The sequence below is a fragment of the Morus notabilis genome, unplaced genomic scaffold (assembly GCF_000414095.1).
Source record: "Morus notabilis unplaced genomic scaffold, ASM41409v2 Scaffold517, whole genome shotgun sequence".
Lineage (NCBI taxonomy): Eukaryota > Viridiplantae > Streptophyta > Magnoliopsida > Rosales > Moraceae > Morus > Morus notabilis.
Genome location: NW_010363299.1, coordinates 32,020 through 55,278, shown reverse-complemented (window position 1 = coordinate 55,278; position 23,259 = coordinate 32,020). Strand labels below are relative to the sequence as shown.

Below are 23,259 nucleotides of genomic sequence, written 5' to 3'. Positions count from 1 at the left end.
GAGGAAAAGACAAAATGATTGGTGTATAAGAGTTTAATGTCGTCTCACCAAAAAAAAAAACGGTCGTTTTTAGCTGTATAGTTTGATGTCATTTGCAGGAACAAACAACATATCGTTCTATATTTAGAAGTTTGTCGTTCACAAGTTCTAGATACCAAGTGCACATAAAACGACGTATTGTCTTTCTTCTGTAAGTATAGCTTTGCTGTCGCAAATTTTAAGAAAACGACATAAATTGTTTGACACGACACTTTAAAGTTTTGTTGTCCTAAGGGAAAGACATGCCGGTTGTCTAATAGTGAATTACAACATTAATTAAAGAAAACGATATAATCAACATCGAAACTCATATTTTATTTATTTATTTATGTTTTGCTTTGAAATAACAATGAAACTTTTGAGAATTCACTAACCTTACCTTGCCCATTTTTTAACTCAAAGAACGACGTCACTTGTATTTTAGAAGCTCAATGCTTTTTCATAAACGATATAATGTTTATTCATAAATTTTGAATTTTGATACCGAATCCCCCCCTCCCCTTCCGGTCGTTTAGTTAAAAGAGAATATGCTTCTAGTCGCTTCAATTACTGGATGTTTAATGTCTAATTTGATGTCGTTTATATTAGAAAAGACATGTCGTTTGAAGCCAATTTTTCCGTAGTAAATAAGACTAAACGACATTATATTCCTCTGTCATAATTTGCTATCCCCAAACCACAATTCCAAAAGATCTATATAAATATATATATATATATATATATATTAAGAAAAATCCCGAATAACATGTCTCTTGAAGTTGAACTCAGTTTTTCACTTGTACCTACGACACGACTTTTATTGTCGTTTGATATGGAAACGACATGTTATCAGTCTAGATCAATGCATTATGCACAGACATGTCCACCGGTGAATTATCGCATTGGACAGAGAAGACGTATAAGGCAGCGACAGAAGCTGGTAGGTGTAAATGTAACTTTATGTGGATTTTGTTTGTTTTCTTCGCTCGTCTAGTAATGAAGAAAACGACAGTTTAGCCAGGTAAGGATGACCTTTTATCCTTTAAATTCAAATTTTGTTTAATATTATATTTTGAACCTTTTTTTTAACAGTTTAAGCGTTATTTTTATTTTTTAACAATGTTTAAGTGTTATTTTAAGGTGTGTTCGGTAGTCTCAAAAATTAAAAAAAAAAGTAACTTGAGTTTCAACTTTATTTAAGTACATGTTTTTTTAAGTTTGAACTCGAATTTGAGACTAAAACTTGAGTTCAAGTTTTTCTTTCAACTCGAGTTCAGAAACTTGAACTCAAATTAATGAACAATATTTTTTCTATTATTAAAAGTGCTATAACTTTTTTGTTTTAATCCTGATTGAGATGATTTTTTTTCTATGCGTTGACAATGAAAAGACGAATAAAACCACACTCATATACCCTATTAAAATTTTTTATCACCATTGAGTTTTTATTAAAATATATAAATACAAATTTAAGTTTTGACTCACTCAAACAGAAACTCAAAAAGATTTTTATCTCAAACCATAACTCAAATACACACAAGTAAATACAAACTCAAATTACAACTTTAACTCAAATTATAATTCAAATTTAACTAAAAAACTACACTCAAATCACACTCTAAAAGAAACATACCCTTAAACATTTTTAAGCCTTGATTAACCCCTTAAAATTTTTTAAACTTTAGTTTAAAAAAAAAAAAAAAAAAAAAAAAAAAAAACACGTTTAAGCGTTATTTAATTGATGTCAAAAACAGAAAAAAAAAAAAAAAAATTGTCCTCATTTTTTTATTTTTTGTATTGAAAAGCTTGTGTGATGTTTTCCCGCCACAAACTTTGCTTTGTTCGGCGAGTGGGACCCAGCGGACTATGGCCCGCGGCCCGTGGCGCCCATGTCCACAGGCGTTATTGTTGTGCAGGAAATTTCAAGTTCCGAAAACACCCTTCTAAATAATATCCTGTTCCTAAATTTCACCAATGGAAAATTCTTGGGACTTTTTTTATTTCCTTTTTTTTTAAACAAAACAATTTTAGAAATTTAAGAAGAAAATAATGAACCCCTCACAATAGTCACTAGAAAAATGACGTCATACATGATACACCACATAATTTAAAAAAAAACAAAAACAAAATGAAATTACAAAATAATATAATGATATTTGGCAAATCATAAGCCCCACACTTTTATTCATGATTATATATGGACTCCACCTCACCTGAAGGCTGAAAAGTTTGAAATAAAAAGAAGCGAGGGAAAGATGTGTAGAAAACCCAAAAGGACGAAAAAAATCAAAAATTCGAAAAAAGGAAAGAAAGAAAGGGAGGGGCAAAATCGTCACAAATGTAAAAAATTCAGAAGAGAATAGGCGGGCGGGCGGATGACCCTAGGCCCAAACTTCGGATGCTGCTGCCCCCACTCTCTCTCTCCATTTATCTCTTTCTCTCTCTATTGTCGAAATTTCAAAGCTATTAATCAACAAAATTGAAGGTGTTTTGTTTGAAGCATCTGTTGGCATAAGTCTCAGCCTTTTCTCCTTGTCTTTGAACTAAAACTGCTTTCTGAAGAAGTTGCTTCTTCTTCTTCTCTCAAAGGTTCTCTGAACCAGAACCAGGACCCTTTTCTCTTCCTTACTGAAATCTAGCTCGTTGTTCATCCTTTCTTGGTGGGATTTCAGTCTGACCCAGAAATAATACCATTTAAGGTCTCTCTCTCTATCTCTTTCCATATATATATATATATATATGTATGTATGTATATGTGATGAAATATTACCTTTTGTTTTATCGTTTACTGGGGTTTCGTCTTTTTTTTTTCTGCGGTTGTTTTGTTTCTTTTGTTTCCGGGTTGTTCATATATTAACATATTCGGATGTTAGTCTTTTCTAGGCTATTGAACTTGAATTTACTGTTTACATTTTTTTTTTCTCATTTGATTGTACGCGTGTAGCTTTAGAAAAAGAAGTTTTCTTTTTTCTTTTCCTTTTTTTTTTTTTTAGTGTTTTAAGTGATACAGATATAACTACTTCTTTTATTTTATTTTTTTGCTTTTCATCGGCGGTTTGATGTTTTTCTATGATGAAGACTTTGCACATGTAGTAGGTGTAAGTAATGGAGTACTGAAAAAAAAAGAAAATTGTGTCGGCAAGAATGGCGAAGAAAAGTAGATTTTAAGTGATGGGGTAATGAGTTTTATGACAGACATGTGAAAGGGAAAAGTACATCATGGAGAAGCTTTATTTCAGCCATAAGCATTTATTTATTTCTTGGTTGATAAGGATGCATTAAAACCAAGAGATAAGTGGGTTGAATGGAGATGTTTTCAGTAGACAAATCAAAGAAAAATGCTCTTATTACTTTGCTTTAGTTATTTATAGGATTTTGATTCAGAAGAAGATTTGGCTTTAGATCTGGTTGAGTTTATATATATATATATATATATATATATTTAATCTTGTTTATCTTTCATTGGGCTCTCATTGCTGTGGTTATGTCTATAATTTGTTTGATTAAAAGTTCTAGTTTTTGGAGTAAAATCGAGTTGTAAAGTAGTTTCTTTGTTGGTTTAGTGCAGCAATTGAAGTTATAGCAGGTGGTTGAGATGGAGAACAATGAATCAAACACTCCGAATTCATGTTGCGAGATTAATGCAAATAGTTCCAAATGGCTGGCAGAAAATCTTAAGGGTAAGAAGATATGTAATTATTTTATGGTTTATCCCATTAAGGTTTGTGCCTTAATTCTGAGATTGTTCAATTGGTCTACACCGACGACTTTTTCATTTTATTTTATTTTTTCAAAATGTTTTCTGTTTATCCATTTAGGCATGACAAGTTGATAATGATTGTTGAAAATCGTAGTAACTAGTTCTTGGCTCACAGAGATGGATCACAGTGTAAAGCGGATGCTGAAGCTGATTGAAGAAGATGATTCTTTGTCAATGAGTGGCGAGATCACTAGTCAGAGGAAGTCAGAGTTGGTTGCTAATGTCGAGGAGTTCAACCAACTGTATCGATCACTAGCAGAGCGGTATGATCACGTAACAAAAGAATTGTGTAAGAGTGTATCACAGGGCTCTGGAAATACGGAGTCGGGGTATGACCAGGATGCTGCGCTGCTAACTCCTGATGTCAAGGTTGGTTTGCACAAGTCTGGCCATCAAGCTGCTAGTTTAGATACATCTCCAAGCTCCCCTAGTGCTGACTCTGTTTTTTCTTTAAAGGATGGCAGTGAATCATCTTCCTCATCAACATCTGACTCCGAGTCGGAATCTTTTGTCAATAATTACTTGCGTTCACCTCCAAACATCAACAGCCAGTCCTTGCAAAAGAAGATTACTGAGATGGAAACTGAACTTTCTACCGTGAAAGACAAACTACAAACAAGAGAGGCTGATCTTGAACTTGAGAAAGAACGGGCGTTGGAGCTGGAAAATCAGATAGTTGAGTTGGAGACTCGTGTTTCAGATTCGGATTTAAAGAGTAGGATGTTGGTGGAGAAGTTGGAAGCAGCTGATAAAGAAATTGAGAAGTTGAAGAGTGAACTTATTGATAGAACATCAGAAGGTAATGAGTTACAAATTCGGCTAGAGCTAGCCCGAGAAGATATAGCCAACATTGAAGACCAACTTGATTCAGAGAGAAGGCATGTCTCAGAGCTGGACGAAAGGATTGCAGGGTACATAGCTGATGTCTCTGACCGTGATCTCAAGATCGGGAAATTGAAGGCTACATTGCTTGATGCTGAGGAACAATTTTCTCAGGAGAAAGCACAGCTGCAATCGGATGTTCTAAGCTTGTCAGAAAAACAAGGCCTCTTAGATGTGAAACTTAAAGAATGGGAATTGAAGACCAAGAAGTTGAAAGATAAACTACTTCTGTCTGAGGCTGAGAGAATGGAAATGCAAAGGTTGCATCTAGCACAAGTGATGGCTTTGCAAGATGAGAACAATCAGCTGAAAGTAGAACTCAATCAGCAAAGAGAACGCGTGGAAGTTTTGAATAAAGATTTCGACAGATGCAAACTGAAGTATGACATGCTAATGGCAGAGAAAGATGGCGTAAGTGCCAGAGTTGATACACTTATGGCGAATTTGAGTGATCGGGACAATCAGATTCGAGAAATGGAGAGGCATCTGTGTCAGTTACGTGAAAAGCATGAGGAGCTGATTCATGGATCTCAAAGTGCACAGAAACTTGTTGATGAACTAAAACTGAGAGCGGAGGAACTGCAGAAAGAGGTCGATAGGCAGAGAGTGGAGATCTCTGATGGGGCCGAGGAGAAAAGGGAGGCGATACGACAGCTCTGCTTTTCACTGGAGCATTATAGGAGCGGGTATCAAGAACTTCGTCAAGCATGTCAAGCTTTTATTGGACACAAGAGGAATGTTGTTATGGCTGCTTAATTTTTCTCAGAATGTTGTGGTGTGGTAAGTTTTTGTGACTCATATTTACATGTCTTGTTGTTGTATGTTCTGGTGGAACTTTATAGAATCATATGCCATGCTCAGTTATGTTGGACATTATATATTTGTGCTAAGCAGATACAGCTTTTCTGCTCTGGTGTAGAGCGTGTTAAAAGGCAGGAAGTAATAATTCTATGATACCTCTAGCTAGTGTTTTTGTTAAGAGGGAAAGTAAACAGGAAGAAAGAAATCGTATACTACCAAGGGGGTGAAGTAAATTGTAACGAAAGAAATGACATCTTTCTTCGGTTTAGTTTGTAGGTTTGAACAAAAAATCAAATTTTTGTGAATGAAAACACTGCAGTAAAAAGATTTAAACCTATGAAACAAACAGAGTAATAGATTATCTTATCCGGAAAGATTAGAATTGAAGTCGTGTATAGGATTTTGAATTCTCCACACCCAATCCATTCTCTACTTAGTCACTTGTACCAAGCAACTATTAATCTTAAATTCTATTCACTGATCCTCTCACCTCTATTCCTTCTACGGTTCTACCACTTAAGGCTTGAGATTCCGCTCTTCACAAGATTAGCAAACACGGTACGCTCATGCCTACATGTATGTGTGTATAGAAAATTGTTTCTTAACCCGTGAGGATACAACCCCACCACTCAGATTAGCGTGAAATGATGTAGTCATGTGCATATATATGCAAATTCTTTGCGTATGGTGTGTTTATGAATTATGATCATATGGACTTATTTTTTTTAGGCCTTTTATGTTTTCTTTCCAGTAGGAAAAGTTCAACCCTACTGGAGAAAAAAAAAGGTAAAATTCAAGTCTGTCATTTGGCTTCAATCCCAAGATCTTTGGTGAGTCAACTAGCGAACCATCCATGAACCATTTGGTGTAGTAGCAGCTCTTGGATAGTGTTGTTTGTTGTTGGTATTTGAAAGATTCCTTGATGTTCCTCCTCCACATAAGGCGGCTTCTTTGAAATCTGAATGTCAAACTCATTCTTTACTCAATTGATCTCATTATTTTAAATATGCATAATAAGTAATTCGTCTTAAGAAATGCAAAAGCATGAATGTGGTATGTGTCTATGTGAGAAGTAGAGCTCGTTTCTCTGTTGACACGTCTTGTTTATTCTTAGGAAAATGATTTACGTTATTTTCAAGGTTAATCTCATTTTTGGTGTTCAACTTAGCGATAAATCTCATTTAGTCACTAATAATTAGTTCCGATCTATAAAATTTTCCTCTTGGCTATGTTTGGTAGGAAGGAAAGAAAATAGGATAGAAAAGAAATATGAAAGTGATGAAAAATAGAAATGATGGAAAGGAAATTGATTTTCTTTTATATTGTTTGGTATGAGAAGATGGAAAGAAAATGAGTTTACCTTCACTTGTTTGGTATTGGAAGTTAAATTGGGAGGAAAGGAAAAATCTTATTCGTAAATTACTTTTATACCCTTAAATTTTTTGCTTGGATGTTGATGGAGAAAATGGTAGTTTAGTAACTTTGTTCACTTTAATGAGTAGTCCTCATTTTCTATTTCTGCCCACTTGTGGAAAGAAAAAAATAGTAGGGTCTACATGTATTATTTTTTACTCCATTTTCTCTTCTTTTCTCTTTTCTCTCCTACCAAACAACCTACATTTTCATTTTCCCTCCCAAAATCCCTCCACCTTCTTCCTTCCTTCTACTTTTCTTTCCAACCAAACATACTATTAAAGTGCTCATCGTTGATTCGCTATTAAAAGGTGAATATTGTGTGTTGTTTAATGAAAGGCATTATAGCCATTTTATATACGCATCAAAGAATGGTGTTTGGGAATACAATTGTAGTTCAAACTTTTGGCTATCTTTTTGATGATGAATGTAATTTATTATTATTAGTTAACGGAAAAAATACAATACACATTGTCACGCCCCAAAACAAGAGTTAGTGACGTGAATGCTCGTTTAGAGATTAAATATGATTAAGAAAGTAATTAGACATTTAGAAATATAATAATTAAAATCAAAAGTAAACTATTAACGAAATTTTTAAACAAGTCTCACATTTTACTGAAATTAAATTATAAGGAAGTGATGGGGACTTTCACACTTCCTAATAAAAGAGGTTTGAAAACTAAGTCTCTGGCATCATTTAGGGCTTCACCCACAGGATAATATAATATTGTATATATATGAACATGTAAATAACATTACAGACATCAACTACAGTTTAGAAATTTAAAGTTCAGAGCTTCATAATTTACAATTCTTACATTTGTACACTAGGATAATGAACACAATCCTTACTTAATTGGACGGTAGTAATTAATTCAGCTACTCCGTGCTGCTCCTGGTGTTGTCTGGGGTGGGTTTAACATTTACATAGAACAAAATAGAAGGTTCAGTAAGATATATTTTGAAATAAACTTTATAAACAAGTAAATAAGTGAATAAGCAAGTAAATAAATAACTAAGCAAGTAAATAAAGATATTCAATTTCAACACAACAGTCGGAACCTCACATCCTTTTTCTGAAAGGAGATAAAACTCAAACATTCTATATTACATGTATCAGCAAGTAATTTATCCTCTGATAAATTACTTATACAAGCACAAGCTTTTATCACCACCGTAGTGGCCCGGTCCGGGTTTCGGGTTTTGCTTCTAAAGATACGATCTCCATATCCTGTTTAGGCCATCAGCGAGCTTACTAGTTCGCAAGATCTCTTATCTTAAGAAATCGTTCATTTAAAATTCTGAAAAGTTCATTATAATTTCAATAGCTAAAATTAAGCTATTATGTTAAAAATGATTTTCTTTCGCAAACATGTCATTTCTTTAAAACATTTGCAAGGCCAAAATTCTTCTAAACATGCTATCAAAGAAAGGGATAAGAAATCCTATCTCTTAAGCACCAAACCTGTGGCTAGCTTTGCGTTATTCTGGCTTTCGCTTCCTCAAAGCCTTTAATTTGACTCCTCAGCTAGCATTTGCACAAAACAACACTTTAGGATTCAATTCTCATTCCTAAAGCAAATCAGTTTCAATTGTACACCTCGATTTCCTATTAGTGTGCCTTCATCCAATTCCAAGTTTCATAAATCATTTTATGTTTCAAATCATCATTTCAAGGATTTTAATCTTAAAACATGAATAAAAGATGCTAATTCATCTACTTTAAATGCCCAAATGAAATTAATTTGGGTTCTCTTCGAAAATTGAGGTCAAAACAGGGTTTTCAAAACGACTACCCCTTTTCCTCTGTCAACCGGCCGACCGGTGACAGAGAGGTGCATCACCACCGGTCGGCCGGTGGTGTGCTAATCGGTCAACCACATAGGTCGGCCGGTGGAGATCAGCAGGGTGAGGAAACTCGCCGAATCAGTTCAAAAACCTGCAAATCTGAGTTTAATTCGAGATTTTTCAAAGGAAAATTACCAAATCTAAGTTCCAAATGACAAATCAAGTCTAAAGAACCAAAAATCCCCAATTTCCACCGTAATTGTATCCAAAATCCATAAAAATCCATTTCGAATTAAAAATAGGTTTTCCTAATAGAAAAATTCGAGATTCAAGAGAAGTTTTTCAAAAATTTTACCTAAAAACCTTCTTTTGACATTGAAGATTCTTTTAAATCCTTCTTTGATTCGGAATCCGGATGATTTGGTAACAAATTTGAAGAGGGAGAGAGTGAGAGAGGGGGGGGGGGGGGGGGGGGGGAGTGAGAGAAACGACAATGAAAGAGAGAAAGAGCTGGGAGATGCACAGAAAAGAAAAAGAAAAGAAAGGAAAGAAAAAGAGATGACATCAAAGATATGTAGGAAAACAGACCAGAAAATGTGTTTACACATATTTCTGGGGTAAAAATATGAATATTAAAAATATTTAAATTCTTTTAAAATATTTTAATTTACAGATCATAAACATTTAACAAACATAATTATTTAATTAAATCAGATTAGACACACTAATAAATTTGAATTATCTTAATTAATCCCGTTTAATTTCTCGAGGTGTTACACACATAGATTAATATTAAAAGATTATAATTAGAGTCAAAGTCGCTAACATTATCTCAAATTTACTTATCACATGAGAGTCATGTCATTTTTTTTTCCCTTTTGGGGAAAGGTTTCCGTCCATTAACATATTCTTAATGAAAGGACTAAATTTAATGAGATGCTTTTAGATATGATAAGGTGAAGGATAAGTTGTGGGATGTTTAGCATGTGAGGGACCAAAATGATATTTAGGGGCCATTTAAAAAAAATGATATTTCGGGACCAAAGACCAAAGTAAGTCGGAAAAAGATTTAAAGAAAAAAGGGAATCGAAGAAGATTTGACGTTTGACCGAAGACGGCATAAAAATTATCAAGTGTTTGGCATGATTCCTTCCCATACAAACTCAAGTAAACTTCTTTTCCAGCCCAAAAAAAAAATCAAGTAAACTTCCCGGAAATTGTAGTAAAAAATAAAAATAAAAATTTTAAAATTAAGTAGATTTAGAACCCGTTTAAAAAATATACTCAAACTATAATATTTAATTTTAACATTTAAAATTTAAATTTCTTATTAAAAAATACTGCAATAAAATTAATTATTTAGTGTTCTAAATTCTCACAAAAAAACGTTCTCCCGTCACCTTGATAAAACCTCTGCAACACAAAAAGTGAAGAAGAAGAGAGTTTTTTTATATGACCACAGAAAATAAACTACATGTAATTTTTTAATTCAATTGTCATATTAATATTAACCAAATTTAAAAGTTTTAGATTTTATTAATTAAATTTAATAGTTAAAAACCCGCCTACTAATAAAAGAACTACTGGCTAGAGAAAATCCCAAGAAAAGGAATTGCGTCAGTGCATTGAAAACCAGATCGTCATCCTAAAAAAAAAAAAAACAAAAAAACAAAAAAGATAAAAGATAAATATACGTATAGGTTTCTAATAATTTGAACAGCCAATCAGTGGCGTGTGCTTTATTGTCAGTCACCACTCATCGGTGACCGCCGCATTTGTCTCCCGAGTTGACTGATCTGCCCCTGCACGCCTCCAGACAAAAGAGGCAGGTCCCACGATTACCAACATATCACTAATTGTGTGCCACGTGTCTCTTGACAGCCGGACAGTGGACCCCATTACTTTGGAACATTTCAATGGTTGACTTTGACGTTTTTGCATTTTGCGGTCTTGAGGTTGGGATTAAGAGACATAAATTTTCGATCCAACGAATAACAAGATTTTTGGTTGGAATACCGAAAGCACAGATTATTAATACCGGGACACAAATATTATTGCAATCAAATCAAAATCCAATTCCAAACAAATTTCAAAATAAAACAAAAACAAAAAAATATATTGGTTGACTTAGAAAATTACGGTCTATTAAGAATAATATTACGTATCAATAATACTGAACACTATTTATTAATAAAAAATGAGTATTACAATATAAAATTTACATATGAGACTTACGCTCTATTTATAATGGTACTAATGCTTATAATATGTACAAACAGTTATTAGTAAAATGTGAATCTCATAACATTAAATTCACAAATAGAAATCACCTTTTCATTTTTTTTTGTTTTTTAGAAAAAAAATGTCATTTTATTAACCATAAATCAAATCATGAAGTACAAAACGACTAATAAAAGACGAGATAGAATCAACCCAAAACTTATTAGATTATGTCCAATACAAATACTAATGTCAATTATATATTTAACATTAAAAATTATAATATAATATGCTATTTTTATTTTTACTCTAATGTATAATGTTATTTGAATTGCTAAATATATATTTTTTATATTATTAAACTTTAAAAGTTGTAAAAATAAACTTTTATTTTTAAAATAATTAAAAAATATAAAAGTTACATTAATTACAAAAAAAAGTAATCATTTCAATTAATAGTAATTAAATACTAAATTTTATATAAAAAATTTAACACAATAAATAATTTTATATTAAAAAATAATTTTATATTTAAATATTAAATTTACAATTAACACATAAGCATTACGGGGACGTTTAGTTGGAGGATTTAAACTATAATTTAAATTATAATTCATGATTCGTTATAATATTTTTTTCATAAAAAATATACGTAAATAAAAAATTATTCTAATCACGTGATTTTAATCAATTTTAATCCGAGAATCGAAAATGTTATGTGCAATAAGGACCCCTCAGGTATTTTTTCTAGAAAACATTGAACATTTGACCGCGTAAGATAACACGTCATCAACCGGGCTTTAAATGCATTCAACAGCTTCTCTGTTTCCTCTTTTCTTTTTCGTTTCTGGACCTCTTCCGGTTCTTCCCGTGTATTTCTTATCTTTTTCATTTTCTTTTTTCAATTCAATTTATTTTTGTTTTATTGGTTTCTTTTGGGTCACGACTCCAAAGTGGTCTAGTCAGTAGTCAGTGTAGAAACTAGAAAGAGAAAGAAATATAGGGAGAGAGAGAGAGAGAGAGAGAGAGGAGCTGAGAAATGAATTTCGAATTTTACTTGTTAGTGGTCTGGTCGGAGGAGCTGACCTTTGACCACCACGAACTATGAAAGCTTCTTTAACACGCCACACAACTCGAAGAAGAAGAACAAGAAGAGGAAATTGGTTTTTCTGAGAATTCTCAAGCTTCGCGACAAAGGAAAGAAATTTCATTTGCTCGATCAGATTATGATTGAGTTTGACCACGAAGCTTTCTTCGTAATTTCTCAACCAAGGTTAGTTTTTGTTTTTGTTTTTGTTTTCCCCAGTTTTGCCCCAAACTTCACGTCAATAAGCCTTCACTTAGATTTTTAAGGAGAAACCAGTTCAGTAAAAGCCCTGATCTCTGCGGCATTGTCCTCTCTCTCTCTCTGTTTTTTTTTCTTGGGAAATTTTCTTTGGAATTCAGGTGAGTCGTTTTTGCCCCATGATCTTATTCTGTTTTGCATTCCCGATGATGATTTCCTTTTTTTTGTTTTTCTCTCTTTTTGCCGATTTGATCTGATACCATTTTCGGTTTACAGTTAACTGGTTGTTTTTCGGTGATTTTTGTCTTTTCTTTTTATTTTATTTTTTTCCCAACATTCTCTGACTTGCTACAAATTTTGCTACCCAATTCTTTAATATATCACCAATATTCTCGATAAGATCTTTAGTAACTAATAAAATTAATAACTTTATTCGATTTCTAATTATTAATTTAATGCTGCGTCTTTCTGTTTTTGATTGGTAGCAGAGCACCAACTCCAAATACACCTGGTTTCAATGGGATTTTGTTTTTTTTAAAAAAAAAAAAAACTAATTACACAATCTGCTTGACAAGAGAAATCCATTGCAGAGACTCCTTGAAGGAAATCAAATAGTACAATTGATGGCTAATTAGCCTCTCGAAGGGTCACAACCACACATTTTAGATACAGTCTTATTGGGTTTCCCCCCCTCTTTTTATATCCTCTTAATATCTTAAATCTGGCCTTTGTTTAATTTCTTATGTTTTAGTCTGTAATGAATGCTTATATACATCTTTTTTTCTGTCATAATCAGGGTATATCAATCTCATCAAGTTTTAGTGGAACTGGAAACTCAGTTTGATTGAGCTCATTTATTTGGATGATCATGGCCAGTGAACCCACAACTAAAGTTCGGCTAGTTAGGTGTCCTAAATGTCGGTTGGTTCTTCCTGAGTTGCCTGAATTTAATGTGTACAAGTGCGGTGGATGTAACGCCACTCTCCAAGGTACTAAATCTTTTGATAATTTTGAATGAATACAATTATCATCGTATGATGAGTGCAAAGAGTAGTTACTATTTGGCTTTTTTTTTTCTCAGAGAATTATTAATTCTTCGGTAGCTCAATGCAAAGTGTTAATAGATGACAATGTTTTAAAAATTTTAAGAACGAGAAGTTCCATGCATGGACCTCTTACTTCTTTTTTTTTTTTTTTAATTTCTTTTCTGTTCTTCTCTGCCAAGACGTCAAAATTTTCTTTCTGATATAAGTTCAGTAATCTATTTGGTGGAGCCTCTTATATCTAAAATAATATTTGTAGATTGAATCTACCTAATTCCTCTTAATTTATTTCTTTCTATCATTTTTCTACGTACAGCCAAGAATCGAGTAAATAATGTCCGAAATACAGGATCTGGTTTAAGTGACGTGGATCCTATTCAGGAGAATCTAATGGACGGCGTTCGTGAAGACAAAGAAGAACTCAGTTCAGGTGATAAAGTTGTTCTTAAGGGCTCAGAAGAATACCTGCCGTGTGAAAACAATGAGAGGGATCAAAGTAGATCTGAGGTTTGTGAAGATGAGCAGCTTGGGGGTGCAAATTTATCAAGTAAAAATCAGAACAATGGGAGTCATCGAAGCGATTCTTCAGATTGTGATAACGAAGTCTTTTCGCCAACTGAGTTTGTTGATCATAAGAATGAGGAGTTCGCTCTTAATGAGAATGACAAGCTTGCTAAGGATGGGAACAATAGCTTTGTTAATAATGGCAATGGGGAGTTGGCTCATGATGAGAATGTCGTCTTAGCGGGTAATGAGGAGGAGGAGATTGCTCATAATGAGAGCGAGGAGTTTGCCCATGATGAAACTGAGGAATTTGCTCATGACGGGAATGAGGAATTTGCTCATAATGATAGTGGGGCGTTAGCCCATGATGAAACTGAGGAATTTGCTCATGACGGGAATGAGGAATTTACTCGCAAAGAAAGCGAGGAATTCACTCAGGAAATTTCTCATGATGAAAAGGAGGAATTCACTCAAAGTGAATATGAGGATCCTGCTCGTAATGAGATTGAGACGACGTCTTTAGCGGGAGCGGATTTAGAAGTACCAGTCAATCATGAGAGCTCAGTATTAGCAGAAGAAAATACAATAGATACCAACAAGAAAAGTGCCACTGATTCTGATGATAGAAGCTCTAATGCATTCAAGTCGGTTGCTGCTATGGAAGATGGTTCAAATGCCTCTGCTCATGTGCCTGTGAGGGAAAGTATAGTAGATACTCTTGTATCTTCTAGTGGCGAACAACTTAAGCAACCTCAAAAAGGTGTTCACCAGGGCTATGCCAATTTGAAATCTGAAGAATTCAACTCAAGCTCTGAGCTCAGTGATACTCGTAGAGACATGACCAAATCCCCGACAAGAAGCTCTCGTGCATATGATGGCAGTATCTCGTCTTACGATGCACTGGATGATCAATTCCCTATGGGCCGTTTGCATTCTCTTGAAGACACTTCTTACAAGGCTGCAAATTTTCTTCATTCTAAAGAACGACCTAGGAGAGACAAATTTATGGTGCCGACCATGATAAACAGAGAGTCTGAGATGCAACATCAGGCACGCCCTTCCTTGTCAGATAAGAAGACTCGTGCCGTGAAAAACGGCAAGTGGGATCGCGGTGAATTTCTAGAACCTGCCAGGCACGACCGAACTGTTCGAAATTGGAGATTGGAGAGACATGAACATCAACCTAGTTCGGCTTTCCATCGATCAATTTCCCGAGATGACTGCGAAAATGGAGGTCCTTCCAATCGATTGCATAACGAGTTCCACCGCCGTTCAAGTTTTCAATCACATGACTTGCCTGAAGACCATGGGCAGGTGATGAAACTGCTTAGAATGGTGTTTGAAGTGAAGAATCAACTTGATAAATCCCACTCTCTGTATGATAAGGGAAATGATGGGATTGAAGGATTCTCTAGAAAGGAAAGATATAACCCCAGATACCATAACTACGAGGCATCGTCAGAGGAACGTTTTCATCATCCAGACTATGCCAGGTATTATGGAAGATTCGGGTCTGGAATTAACTACTCCAATCGGAGTAGGTTGAAGAAGATGCCCTTTTCAGGTGACGCAACTGGCAGATGTCACCAAGTTGATCCCTCCTGTTCACATTGCTTTCCACAAGATTGGCCACGCTCGGCACAATTGCCTCCATCCTCGCATTACAATACTAGTGGACTGTGGAGGGCCCATCCTGGTCACAACTACAGCACAAGCTATAGCTCTTGTCCCTCAAGCCCTCTATGGAGTGTGGACTCCGAATATCCCCCATGGGGACGTGAAACACAATCTGATGATCTGCGGCGCAGAACTCACGACATGACAAATTACTTGAGAGACAACGACCGCCTGGCCAAGCGCCATTTCCGGCCTATTGCAGGTGGAGCCCCTTTCATAGTTTGTTACAAATGCTTCAAACTTTTGCAGCTGCCCGCTGATTTTCTCCTCTTCAAAAGAAAATGTCATCGGTTGAGGTGCGGTGCTTGCTCGGAGGTACTTAAGTTTTCACTTCAAAACGGATCTCATATTGCTCCGTTCACAGAGAAATCTGTAGACACTCCTCCACCAAGTGAAGCTGAGGACAACGGTGATGAGATTGAGAGGAGAAACATGGCTTCAACATCTCAAGCTTTAGACGGAGATCCCGTGTCATGTAATGATGATTATGCGCCCTCTTACCGCAAAAGCTGCTCAATTGAAGCAGATCCTATTTCCACCACACCCTTTCACACTCCACTTGGAAGAAGATTTGACAAAAGAATTTTATATGGTTCTTCTGATTTCTCTGGAGACAGCAAAGAGTTGGCTCCTGAACAGTCTCCAGGAAAATACAAGAACCGCGTACCGATGTATGAATCTGCCGGGCCTCCCTCAAACACATACAAGTCAGAAAAATCTTCCTCAGAAATTGGGAGGCTGCCTCCAAGATCAACTTCACCACTTCATAGACTCATGGGATATTCTTCACCTAGTCAGGTAATATTTGGAACTGACCATCTGGCCAAGGGACAAGTTCGTACTCTATAAGGAAAAGTGAGTCTAGGCACTGAAAGCTATTTCTGAGAATATGGCAGCTATCGACCATCTCATACGAGGAATTCGAGAAGTGGCAAAAAGGGATCAAACCTTTGAGGAGTTGGAATTCAATAAAAAAAAAAAAAAAAGAAAGAACTTTGGTTTGTCTTACCGGCTACATTTTGGTGGCTTGATGCAGCCAAGGTTCTTATTTTTTTCCACTTTTTATTTGTGTGCTGCCTTGGTCATTTAAGACAATACTGATAATTATTCCCTACAAAGAATGTTAGATATAAAAAAAAAAAAAAGAGTGAGAGTGTTTCATTTTTGCATGTACATATATATGTTCGCAAGAGGAATTTTATTTATTTATTTATTTGCATACTATATGCACCATACATCCTGTACATGACCAACTTTCTTTTATTTTATTTAAAAAAAAAATAAAGTTCATGAATTGATAGATTTTTTTTTTTATACAGTCCATTTGAAAAAGGAAAAAAAAAAATTAAACGCACACCAAAGGAAGGAACTTGGCAGTTGACAGTATTCGGCCATCAAGAAGACGGGACCATTAAAGTTCCAATTCCTTTAACCAACAAATTTTTTCATATGTAATATTGCCATCATTCTTTTATCATTTTTGTTGCTCTGATTTTATAAATCGTTATTATAGGGTGTTATTTTTCAATCTTGGATTCTTTATATAGTCGGAAATAAGCTTTCCCTGTAAGATTATTTATTTGCTATTTTAAAACCGAAGGTCCAAGCTTATCAATATCATCACAGCATGAATAGCAAACTATGAGATCAATGTGACCCACATAGTTGCCACATTTGCCATGGTGAAAAAGCACCTTTCTGAGATGCTATCTCAGATCCAGGATATCATGCATCTGAATGCTAGGATTATAAAAAGGAAAAAGGAACTTGGTGGTTTTAGCAAAAAGAAAAAGGAAAAAAAAAAAAAAAAAAAGAAAAAGTAGTTAATTCTCAAATATAACCTACAATGGAAGTATCACATCAATGGGATAAGAGAAAAGTAAATCCAACTTTACACCTCAAGCCACAATGTCTATTCGCCTAAAGCATGTGGCATACATGGTTTTCCTGTTGTATTTATGTTCCTATTTTATGTTTTCTCTAACTTTTAAGTACTTTAATTTGTATTTACAAACGTAGCATGAGCCTGTAACAATATAAATATGTATTTATATGCATATTGCAACCTTTTATCTGAAGTTGTCCCTAGAGTTGCTTCTTCGATTTGAAGCAATGGATACCCTTTGGTCCTGAAGCATGTTTAAATTTGGTGCCAACAGCCGGGTGTACCGATCAAAGTACAGCAACTGTTTCATGAGAAGTGCAAACTCCCTAGGAAATTTCAGCCCATATGATTCACTAACCCGAACCTGTAAACACATACGAACATCATGTAGGTTATCACAAGATTCAAAACGAACCACATCCTTGCATAGATCCAAAAACCATATCGCGGAAATTGGGATTCAACTCAAATATATTTAGAATGGACGCCATCTCTACTTCCTTGAGAGCAGTATTTGATCCACCATAGAAGCTCAATATAGGCAGGGGCGAAGCCATATTCGGCTAGCTGCCCCCCACTGGCCAATTGGCTCCTTAATATTATAACCCCCAAAATAACTTTTTTTTACAATTTTCTTCCTACTTTACCCTTACTGAGATTATTAATTTACAACATTTACACTTAAGTTTTTGGAAAATTTTCAATTATACCACTAAAATTTAACTTTTGAATTTTAATATTCATATATTTCGAATTAGATATACCAACTAAACAAAAAATCAGCCATAATATATATGAATTCATAATTTTTTGAATCATATTGAATTCAACTTAATTAAAATAATCATAATGTCGTTTTAGTTGAAAGTTTTAGTTTTAATTCACGCCCCCACTGAACAAATTTTCTGGCTCCGCCACTGAATATAGGATTTTGGTTTAGACTAGATATACTAATTCGGGTGCTGCTAAAATAAAGTAATGAGCAGCTCCCCTGGTTGAAGAATTTAGAGAAGAACGGCTCACCACATCGAGGAACAGTGCGTTCATCTGCCTCTCATCAACAATTACATTTGCAGAGACGGCAGTTGCAGTGGTATTAGTTCCCCTGGCTGTTGCTATAACTACTTCTGTATCCAAGTCCTGCATAAGAGATAAAAAAAAATTAGAAGGATTCAGCTTGTATGGCATAATAATATGCCAGTGATTTTTTTTTTTTTCTTTTTAAAAATGTGCCAGTGAATTTAACGACTAATCTTTGTAGAAATATGTAGGTGATGATGCTTGCCTTAATTGATGAGAATATCTTTTCCAAGTCTCTTGCAAAGGCCTTGGAATCAACATTTGTGTTTGTTGCCCCCATTTCAATCAATGCGGAAGCCATTGCTTCATATTCTTCTGTCGCAATTGATTCCAAAAATACTTCCATTGCAGCCCATGTTTTTGGCGATATTCGTCCAACAATTCCTGTGAAGAGAATATCAGTTTGAGTCACAAAGGCAGAAAAATAGAACTGTTCATCAGGCAACTTTACTTTTAATTTGCGGCACTAGTAACAATTTCATGCAAATGACAAGCTCTAAACTGATGTAAGGCACATTTGCTTCCAAAAAATCATACAGGGATTGAGCCAAAAACAAAAGAAATAACAAAAGAAAGATCACGCAAAGACTAAAAGTACCTAAATCAGAAAAATAAATAAATAAATAAATAATTATACAAAATTGTGGGGGAGAATAATGTACCAAAATCAAGAAACCCAATGCGGCCATCACGTAATAACCACAAATTGCCAGCGTGCACATCTGCATGAAAGGTTTCACATGCAAGCAAACTGCCAAACCTGCAGAGTATCGCATACCAAGAAAGTTCAAAAACATCACAACGACCAAAAAGAATAAAAGCCATGAATTAGGGAAATACACCATCTCCTACCAAACGTTAAGGGCAGTTATGAGACTGGTCTCCGGACTAGAAACAAGAGAACTTATGGTGTCTAGGTCAGTAAGAGGAACTCCATAAAGCCTCTGCATAGTCAAGACACGCTTAGTGCTGCATTGATAATACACTTTCGGAGCTGTAGCCTGCTGTGTCAGTCCCACGGCTTCTAAATATCTCCTAAAGGACTCTATGTTTGCAGCCTCCTTTTGAAAGTCAACCTCTTCAAGCATGGACTCCCGTATGTCTTTCACAATACCAACCTACTGAAAGGATGTGCACATTAAAATGGAAACTTCTATTTAAGAAATAAGCATTGTTGTTCAGAGAAAATTATGTCCGCATTATACCAGTGATGCACGGCTTAATTCAGGATTCAAAAACTCCAAAAGGCGCGCGACAACGTAAACAAAGTTCAGGTCTGCAACCAGTATATCTTCTATTCCAGGTTTCAAGACCTTAATGACCACATCCTCCTGGGAGCCTCTAAGCCTTGCACCATGAACCTAATTAAAGTATGACGACTTTTATCAGTGTTCGGTGGACATAATCTAGGGGAAAAAAATGGAAATGAAAAGTATAAACCTGGGCTATTGAGGCTGAAGCAATTGGAGTTGGGTCAACGTATTCATAAACACTTTCTATTGGTCTACCCAATTCCTCACGCAAGATCGTTTTGATCTCATCAAAGGGAACCACAGGAGCTCTATCAAAACAGTTCTGGAATTCCTGAACATATTCTGGAGGGAATAATGTGGGTGCAGATGCAATGAACTGCAAAACACAAGCAAGTCTATCATTAGAGACTGTACACTACATGATGAAGAAATTTGAACATATCAGAGGGCCGATAGAGATAGAAAACGTAAAAGGGTAACAAATAATTGTAGTAATAACGATAATGGTGACAGTAGAATATTGTTTTACCTGACCTAACTTTATATAGGTTGCGCCCATGCGTTCAAATAATCTCCTCAAATAGAAGGGTGAAAGCAATCCAAGCTGAAGTTGAATTGGCAATTCAGCAGTCGAATTTGTTGACTACAAAAAGGGGGAAAAAATAACATGTTGTGAGTAGTACAAAGTACTTGAGGCCAAATACGCTAATATACCCAGTGCATGCATATTAAGACTATTCATTGCCTGCATGTTGGTTTCTTTTTTGGGGGGCTTGAGACATACACAAAGAGAATATGCAGGCAGTCCCTGTGTCAGGGAATGGAAATAAAACTACTAAACTTTGGGTCCACAAGGAGTAATGATTGAACCAACAAAGGCATAAAACATGGCTTCTCTTGGGAAACCGCTGAAACTATTTCCCATTCAAAGCAGGAAAATGAAACACCGGGATGCCCAAGAAAAGGATTCACCACTTGCCATTGGATAAGTGATTTTACTATTTGGAGTCTTGTCCAAAAAGATTCTCTTTTTCCCTACTGAAAAAAAGGGATTAGTGTTCTCACACACCCACCCAACAACACTTTCAGAACCTACTAGGATTACAAGTAGAACGGAAAGAGGACCAATCCACGCTCTAATCAACGATCCCCAAGTTCACACACGTCAAAAAACACAACCTCACTATTTCATAGGACAAAATGCGGATACAAAAGGACCAAACCTATGACGGATTGGAGAAAGAATCACAGCGCAATCGTCCCTTGCTGCTACGCCAGCACCAACACTGGTGTCTTGATACAAAGAGCTTGATAGTTGATACCAACGTCAGACATTTTATATGAAGTGCGGTGGAAATATAATAAAATGAAACAATTTTGGTACCCTTGTATCACAACAAAAGCCTTGGTCTTTCCCAACTTCTCTATAACCATTTTCAGAAAAACAAACGTTCATAAGATAGATTTGTATATAAATGAATCCAGATCCTTTGTCTAGTGTCCTCGTGTCTAACCAATCAAATCATACCAGCACAAAAGAGTTGGTTGAAAAACAGTTCAAATTTGTTATATGATGTGTTAGACTAAAATTAAACAGAGGATTCTATAAACAAACAGACACTAAGTCCTGGCCTTACCACAATAGAATTCAAAATTCCTATTACCTTGGACATGTCTGAAAGCCACTCCCCGCCAACTCCAATAACCGCCTGAATTCCTTGTGCCATCCTCAGGGCACCACGTGGGCCCGTGTTTATTGATGTCTGGACAATATCTTCAACCAGTTTCGGCAAGTTCTCTACACTATCTGAAAAATTGGAAAAAAAAAATCAAAACCCAATTACGAGCTTAAATTTAAACCAGAATACCACCTAGTACTACTTCTAAATGAGAACAGATATATTTAAAAAAAAAAAAAAAAAAAAAAAAAAAACCAAAAACAAGTTTGAAATAATTTGAGAATGGAGAATTTCACCTTGGAGGCGAGAGGAGAAAAGATCCTGAGATTGTGACTGTGAGTAGCGAGCGAAAAGAGCGAAGCGCTTTGAGTTGGGGCGAAAGCTGAGGTGTCTCCTTGATCTTAACGAACCCCAACTGCCCATTGTCGATGATGACGATGATATTTGACGATGACGTTGGAATAACGGCCAACGACCGCCTCTCACCGCTGAAACTACCGCCATCTCCGACCAAAACAAAACAAAACAAAACAAAAAATGAAGAAATCTTTGGAAATGGGTTTCGGAGCTTAGAGATATATGGAAGATGATGGGCTCCAACGACGGCGTTTTCGTCGCCAAATTTGCTGTGAGTGTTCTTGTTCCTCTTGTCCTGTCAGGGTTGTTTCCGTTTTGCCTCTCCTGGCGAAGAAATATCAGTAATCATTTCTTTTTAAAGTTTTTTTAATCTGTAATTATTAAAATATTTTGGTACTTGTTTTTGTTTTTTTATTTTTCTGATTTTTGATTCCCACAAGACAGCACGGAAAGTTTTCGTGAAAGAGATGACGCCACGTAGCACATCTGCTCAATCCTGGTGCCACCAGTTTAATGGACGTAATTAGATGTCGCATTTCTTTCGTAGATAAACCAAAACGACGTATCGTTTTTTGGTTATGTTTAAAGAAGGATTTCAGCACAAATGGCTTATAAATGGCCGAAGTTTTGTAAAAGTGCCAAGTTAACTATTTTTATTAATTTAGCGGTGATTGATTAACTTAGCAGTTTTATCAATAATTAATTTTAATTTATCCTCACTCAATAATTCTTTATTATTAATTAATATTAGTTTAATAATTAACTAAAATTAATTAATAATTAATCAATTTTAATCAATAAATTATAGGTTTATTAATAATATACCATTGACATATTAATAATTAATTGGTTAATCACTGATTGACCGTGGGTCAATCCCTAGTTAACTGTTGTCAATAACTGATTGATTCTGAATCAATCATGATTGACTCTTATAAACTAAACGATCATTTTAAAATAAAAAAAGTAAAGTTCAGTCATTTATGAAAAGAGATAGTACAAAAAAAGAGTATTTAGTTAAAGGGAGAATTTAAGGTAGAGTAAGCTATTTTACTCCACGGGTAGGGATTTTATTTTTATCTTTAGATTAATTTTTTAACAGTCATATCTATAATAAGAGTAATTTTATGTGGTGTACTCTAAATTTTTAATACAGACTTACACTAATTTAATTGTTAAAAAATTAATTTAATAGTTAAAATAACTATCCCTTTTAATGGAGCAAAATAGCTTCCTTCATCGTAAAGATTCCCCAAACTAATTTTTCCTAAATTTTATCTCCTTTTCTCATGAAAACAAACGACAACTTGTTTTATACATGTAAAAGGGGAAGGTGTTTTCTTTTTCCGTTTTTCTTACACGATATATATCGGGTCCGTTTAATTCGTTGATTTGAGTTTTTAATTCGAGTTGAGATGTGATTTTATGTGAAAATTTTTTACTGTAGCAAAAAAGTTAGATGTGATTATTTATGAGAGTTTTTTACTATAGTAAAATTCAAATCAGTAAAATAAACGGGCTATCATTTTTTTCGCCTACGTAAACAACAAATTGTTTTTCAGTTACTATGAACGACATATATTTGTTTTTCGGAATACAGGCGAGTAGGAC

General features: G+C 35.0%; 3 protein-coding genes across 8 annotated transcripts; 2 read left to right on the top strand and 1 right to left on the bottom strand.

Annotated features, from left to right (window-relative positions):
- Nucleotides 1–2,498: 2,498 nt before the first annotated feature.
- On the top strand, nucleotides 2,499–5,679 carry LOC21385635 (protein NETWORKED 4B). Of its 3 annotated transcripts, XM_024169528.1 has the most exons (4): nucleotides 2,499–2,717; nucleotides 3,582–3,698; nucleotides 3,894–4,147; nucleotides 4,235–5,679. In XM_024169528.1, the coding sequence occupies exons 2-4, from the start codon at nucleotides 3,614–3,616 to the stop codon at nucleotides 5,414–5,416; spliced, it is 1,521 nt and encodes a 506-aa protein (XP_024025296.1). In that variant the 5' UTR covers nucleotides 2,499–2,717; nucleotides 3,582–3,613; the 3' UTR covers nucleotides 5,417–5,679. The 3 variants fall into 3 exon arrangements, with proteins under 3 accessions (XP_024025296.1, XP_024025295.1, XP_010102427.2); XM_024169527.1 differs by having other exon boundaries at nucleotides 3,587–3,698; nucleotides 3,894–5,679; XM_010104125.2 differs by having other exon boundaries at nucleotides 3,894–5,679.
- A 6,139-nt stretch (nucleotides 5,680–11,818) lies between these two features.
- Nucleotides 11,819–16,851, top strand: LOC21385634. Of its 4 annotated transcripts, XR_002902710.1 has the most exons (4): nucleotides 11,819–12,331; nucleotides 12,967–13,159; nucleotides 13,530–16,435; nucleotides 16,714–16,851. XR_002902710.1 is itself a non-coding variant. In XM_024169524.1 (3 exons), exons 2-3 carry the CDS (start codon nucleotides 13,033–13,035, stop codon nucleotides 16,241–16,243), a joined length of 2,841 nt encoding a protein of 946 aa, XP_024025292.1. In that variant the 5' UTR covers nucleotides 11,819–12,158; nucleotides 12,967–13,032; the 3' UTR covers nucleotides 16,244–16,569. The 4 variants fall into 4 exon arrangements, 3 of the variants coding, with proteins under 3 accessions (XP_024025292.1, XP_024025291.1, XP_010102426.2); XM_024169524.1 differs by lacking the exon at nucleotides 16,714–16,851 and having other exon boundaries at nucleotides 11,819–12,158; nucleotides 13,530–16,569; XM_024169523.1 differs by lacking the exon at nucleotides 16,714–16,851 and having other exon boundaries at nucleotides 13,530–16,569.
- Nucleotides 16,852–17,222: 371 nt separating this feature from the next.
- On the bottom strand, nucleotides 17,223–21,967 carry LOC21385633 (uncharacterized aarF domain-containing protein kinase At5g05200, chloroplastic). The gene is made up of 10 exons (XM_024169526.1): nucleotides 21,588–21,967; nucleotides 21,277–21,419; nucleotides 20,142–20,255; nucleotides 19,800–19,988; nucleotides 19,565–19,720; nucleotides 19,212–19,477; nucleotides 19,022–19,119; nucleotides 18,565–18,743; nucleotides 18,303–18,419; nucleotides 17,223–17,643 (listed from the first exon to the last, which is right to left on the bottom strand). The coding sequence occupies exons 1-10, from the start codon at nucleotides 21,793–21,795 to the stop codon at nucleotides 17,464–17,466; spliced, it is 1,650 nt and encodes a 549-aa protein (XP_024025294.1). The 5' UTR covers nucleotides 21,796–21,967; the 3' UTR covers nucleotides 17,223–17,463.
- Nucleotides 21,968–23,259: the final 1,292 nt, after the last annotated feature.